At 27.7% G+C, this 5,748-nt stretch overlaps 1 protein-coding gene across 1 annotated transcript in view; it reads right to left on the bottom strand.

The window, feature by feature from the left end:
* Positions 1-563: 563 nt before the first annotated feature.
* Positions 564-5,748, bottom strand: part of LOC106680455 (calpain-D) — a 63,137-nt gene continuing 57,952 nt past the window's right edge. Inside the window, exon 12 of the mRNA XM_014420176.3 lies at positions 564-4,660. Within this exon, the coding sequence (XP_014275662.1) occupies positions 4,480-4,660 (181 nt within the window). The 3' untranslated portion in view covers positions 564-4,479. The remainder of the gene's footprint in view (positions 4,661-5,748) is intronic.

The following is a 5,748-nucleotide window of genomic DNA, read 5'->3' as shown; positions in this document are numbered from 1 at the left end:
TATATATAGTACAATCTTGATTATTCAACAATGGTAAATTCAACACTTTAAATAATCTGACAAGCTTGTAAAGAACATCTAAACCAGTCATAATAGAGGAAAAGAAGAAGCAGAAGGAATAGAGTAGTACTTTTATCACAAAATGTTCACAGATTACTACTTGAAAATCCCTACAATGGTAATTAAGTTTAAGATTAAGAAGCATTAATGAAATAAATTGAGGCTAGCAATATTTCAACTTTAATTTCTTGTTTTCCACTATTTAAATGGGATCCTCAGCAGTCTAGAATATTTGATAATACAATAATTTGTATTTCCCATATTTGTCGAATTTTCAAGATTGTATTCTATATATAAAGTTTGGAGAGAGAGAGAAAGAGAGAAAGAGAGAGAGAGAGAGAGAGAGAGAGAGAGAGAGAAAGAGAGAGAGAGAGAGAAATAGATAGACAGATAGGTATACATAATTTACAAATTACTATGTTAAAATGAAAATAAAAAATTTCTTTGAATCATTAATTCATAGGCACAGCTTTCTAAGGATTGATGCAAACAAATTTAAGAAAATGAAATACAAGAATGTCATAAAAAAATACAAAAGTTTATACCATACAAAGATAGTTAATTTCAAAAGGAAATAAAGTCAATTCATTATAACCAAATATAACACAATCAAACAAGCAAAATAAATAAAACTTATAAATAACATATAATTGCATAATAATTTACTAAAACACAGGTAAATTTAATAATTTATGTCAGAGTAGCAAGGATTATACTCTAAACTTAAATTCCATATGCATGGTAGAAATACAGACACAAATAAAATGTAATATTGTTATCATGTTACTAATTAAAGAGTAAAAATGATGGAAACAGGTGGATAAAGAAACAATAGTCATGAGAACACAATAGCCATCATAAACAAATTAATTAACACTGATTAATCAAGAATAATTATTAGTTACTAACAAATTATTTACTACCATAAAAGATATTCAATACATATATATTTTAATTTAAATTTTATCCTTTTCAATGCGTTATTATAAAGAGTTTTGGAAAGTTATACAAGTTACACACAAAAATACATAAAATAGACACTATTCAGATACTAATAGCAGTGGGATATTGGAATCAGCAGTGAGTGTGTTCTCATTGTGAGAAATATAAATCTTAGATTGAATAAAGACATCAGGAACAAACTAAAGTACCTCACAGCTACTATACAAGGCATACAAGCAGAAACAATTGAGTATTCCAATTAAAATAATCCATTTAAAATAATATAATAATGTTTATTTGATTTCAATAAACCTATTTCTTTCATTTTAAGTTATATTATATTTATTTTATTATTTTTACCACATATCAATTGATCTTTTTTTTTACTACCACTAAGAGTTATAAAACAATAAATGATATATTACATTATAAACTAAAGGTATACCTACTTGCCATGCCCATTGTAATTGTGCTGTTAGCCAGTAATATGTAAAACTTTCCAAATAAAAATTCTTTATAGGGTCATAATGAAAAAATAAATGATAACGTTAATAAATATTCAATGCTTAAAATATAGTAATAAACATAATAAAATAAAAATCTAATGTGAGCAAGAAACGTATTTGAAAATAAAAAAACCTCAATATTTTCAAATCGCATGAAATGATAATAAGGAGGCAGAAAAAAATATAAAAGTTAAAATGAATGTAGAGACTAATTTAGTCGAACTACCACATTGTAATGTAAATGAAGACAAAGTAATGATAATTACCCTTACTATTTGGTATTTATTAATACCAAATATTCATGAAATAAACAAAATTATTTTTCGAAAATGAACAATGTTTACCTAAATTTAATTTTTGTAAAAGAAATTAAAATTAAAAAGCTAGCTATATACAAAATAAAACATAAATTAAATATAAAATATCCAAAAGTATACTTAATATTTTAACTAATTTTGTTGTGCTTCTATAAACCCTCCATAACACTTAGCACTAGGTAGGTATGTATAACATAGATGCATTTTTAACTATTGTTTTTACATAATGTATCACAAGATTTGAAACTACTATTGTTAAACGTGACAATGGCATGCCCATTAACAGATTAAATAGGTATTTCAGACTTGCAACAGAAAAAAATATTGTTATTTGGATAAATAGCATACAATCCACAAATTTTAACCTAAAATCAATTAAAATAGCCATTCCACAAAACAAGTTTCTCACTTCATTTTCAGAATATCTTTTCAAAATATAAACGAACAATAATAATTATTTTCAAACAATTATAAGGAAACAGAGGAGAGGACATTGTTATTGCACCCTAAAAGCAATTTATGAAACAAAAATAAATAGATAAGTGAGTAGATTTGAATGAAACTAATACATACCAACATTTTCATGTGTTTTAATTTTTTTAAACTAGCCTTTTAAAAATGATGCATTTAATTAATTTTTAAATATGGTATTAATTAATAAGTTGACATATTGCAATCTAAATTAATTGATCCCAGCTGAATATGAAAATGTTGATAGCTACACTAAATTAGCTTAACAACAAAATAATGTTATTCCTAATTTTTACAAATAAGCCATAATAAATATTAGATATTGGTTGCTCAACAGTGAAGGGTGTGAATAGCAGCTTTTAATAACATAAGAGCACCAGAACATAATCCATATATTTTTAAGACAAAATTTACAAACTTTTATTTAAAGATAAAATTTAAATGAAGATATCCCCATCCCCAATATAGCAGCAGAAAGTGGAAACACAAATTTGAGTTGATAGACTACACTTTAATCAGTAACATAATCAATATTGTAATATTCCAAAATTTTCAGTTACCACTTTCATTATTCTTCTGTATCACACAAAATTAATTGAAGAATGATACAAAAAGAAAAAATACTACATATTATTAAACCCGCAATATTAAAAGAAAGAATAGTAAATTTACTGAGAAATAAAAGTAGACTGATGAAAAGTGAATACAGTACCCTCTCCATAACCCAACATTTTATTTATGCAACACCTCCATAAGTCCATAATTTCCAGGAAAAGCTTCGGAGCCTGAGAGAAGGTGAAAAATTGATGATTTTTTCACTCAGATTGATTATTATCTCTACTCCACTTTTAATATATTAGAAGTTTTAGTTTGTTTAATTAATTTCATAATTTCTATTAATGTATTTCCATGTACATCCATGTTTTGTCCTTAAAATGAGTTTTCTCAGAAGAGAGATATTAAAAGAGACAAAAATCAATTTTAATGACAACCTATTCCCCAATATATTTTTATTAAATTAAGTAACAGGACATAACATCCAGGATTGAGAGAAAAATCCAAAGAAATGCTCAACCTCAGAGCGATGGAAGGTCACAAGATGAGGGTCTGAATACAGATGATAAAATCAATCTTAATGCTTTCAGAACTTCTGGCAGTTTATTTTGGAAATGAGGCAACCAGTTGGATTGAAAATCATGAAAATGACAGCAATTTATTCCCTTCATGTATGGGGACAGGGAATGTATTCCCTTCATGATTTAACACAGCATATACTCAGCATTCCACGGAAAGTTAGCAGCTCATTAATAGAAGGATCACTTAGAAGAACACTTCATAAAAAGTAGAGGACTAGGCCAGAAATAAATAAAAGCTGATAAAAGAGATAAGTAATTATTTGGTAAGCTCTGGCATTTAACAATGGAAATTTCCTCAAGTTTCAAAGAAAGTATTTAAATAAATTTTATAATTAAACTTTCTGCTTGATTAAAGAGAGTGCACTGTATAATGAAAAACTAGTTTTATTATTTTGACAAAAATTAGCTTTTGCGGTGTCCAATAAAAACAACCCTTTCTTTGTTTTAATACATTTACACAGCCTATCACTTCAGTGATCCTCCATATTTTTATTAATATAAAAAAAAATAACTTACTGAGTTACCATGAAAAAGATAACTAAATCTAACAAAAATTTGGTTATTGTATGACATAATTGGAGAAAAAGTACAATTTCATGAAATTAATTAATGAGATACGAGGTGCCAAATGGTAACATTTTTCTTTGCTTGATTTACATGATTATAATGGTTTCAGAAGACAAATGAAGTATGTTCTCAAAAATAAAGCAACAGTTTCCTGATATCTGTAGAGCCAAGATGGTACTGGTCTATTCACATAGTTTCTCTTTTCTTCCTCATTATGTTTTGGTCTAGAAGATAACCTACAATGATGGTCAAAATTTTAGCAAAACAATAAATGAAACAACATGATTAAGTGTCAATTCATTCGCCTTCACTTATCCCCAACAAAAATAACTTGGATTTATAATAATTGTAAACTTTTTTTTAAAATGGATTATAATTATTAATTCATTTCATTTTACTGTTTGATAAACATAGCAATATTTTAAACCAAAAAAAGGTCATTTTTTGAGGACACCCATTTATTAAAAAGTGATAACACATTTAAGTAATTAGTCTAGGAGAGTGTAATCCTTCAACTTGTTTATCCACAGCAGGAAAGTGACAGCTTCCTTGTGGACCCCAATCGTGCAAACCACTTGAGTTAGCTAATCTGTGAGTTAACCTATGAGCTATTGAAAATCCACCACTGCCTTCCAATTGCGTCAAAACAATGATGACTTGTCTGCAAAAAAATAATAAATAATATGATATTGAAACAGAATGTGATAAAGATGTTTTTAGTAATACAGATTTTTATTAATAGGTAGGTGTCCAGAAATGGTATGTTCTATTTGAAATTTAAATATATATAAAAAGAAAACAAAGATCTCCAAGAAAAATAATTTATTTATTGATATTGAGCTCATTATGGTAAATCATTTAGCAAAAATTAATAATATTCACATATTATCTCAATGAGGTACAAAAAAGAGTGAGAATTATTGTTTCTTTGAATTAGAAGAGATGTGTTGGCAATAGACAGGGAATCAGGCATTATTTCACAGTTTGATTTGTATAATTTTATCAGCGATACAGTACATCACATAGACATTATATTAACAATAGACACTGCATGGAATAAAAGGTAATCAAATATCATGAATCAAGGCAACAAAATATCATGAATCAAGCTGTGTCTAACTCCTAGTATCTTGCTCAGTGACAAGTCTCTTAGGTATTAAAAGAAAAAATAAATACTGTTAAAGTCCAAAAGTTCAGCTCCTTTTTTTTTTTATTTAGTTTCATTCTACTTCCAATTGGTTTATTTTTTTTGTTAATTATAAGTTTATTTTTTATTTATTTTCAACCACAAGTTATTTTAAATTTATATCCAAGCCTTTATTACATAACTAAGGTTTATTGTGGTACGAGTATATAAATACATCGCAGCGGTATAGCATTACTACAAAAAATTATGAACTGAAGTAGGATTAAGGCCTGGATACAGGCTGAAAAGGGGAGTCTGCAGTCAGTACTGGCAAAGATTGGAGCGGTCAAACTTCTGTCCCACTCTCACCCATGACTTTTTGGGGGCTCTGCCTTTCAAGGGACCCTCACCCATTGTCTTATTTTTACCGACTCGACCTTGGCTTCAAAACGTCCATCTCGGATGAGATTAGAATTGAAAGGTGTTAGCGATATGTGCATACCAACCCCCTCCCCCCTGGCCATTTGAGTGACTATTTTTTTTTTCTCTCTTCATCGAGCTTCCTTATTTTTTTTTTTTGTTTTCTCACAAACTCAAGTAGTAGAAAATTAACTTTTTTTTTT

This window comes from Halyomorpha halys, unplaced genomic scaffold, assembly GCF_000696795.3.
Source record: "Halyomorpha halys isolate HHAL.00 unplaced genomic scaffold, Hhal_1.1 Scaffold262.1, whole genome shotgun sequence".
Classification (NCBI taxonomy): Eukaryota; Metazoa; Arthropoda; class Insecta; order Hemiptera; family Pentatomidae; genus Halyomorpha; species Halyomorpha halys.
The sequence above is the reverse complement of the archived record's forward strand: the minus strand, read 5'-3'. Positions and strand labels throughout refer to the sequence as shown.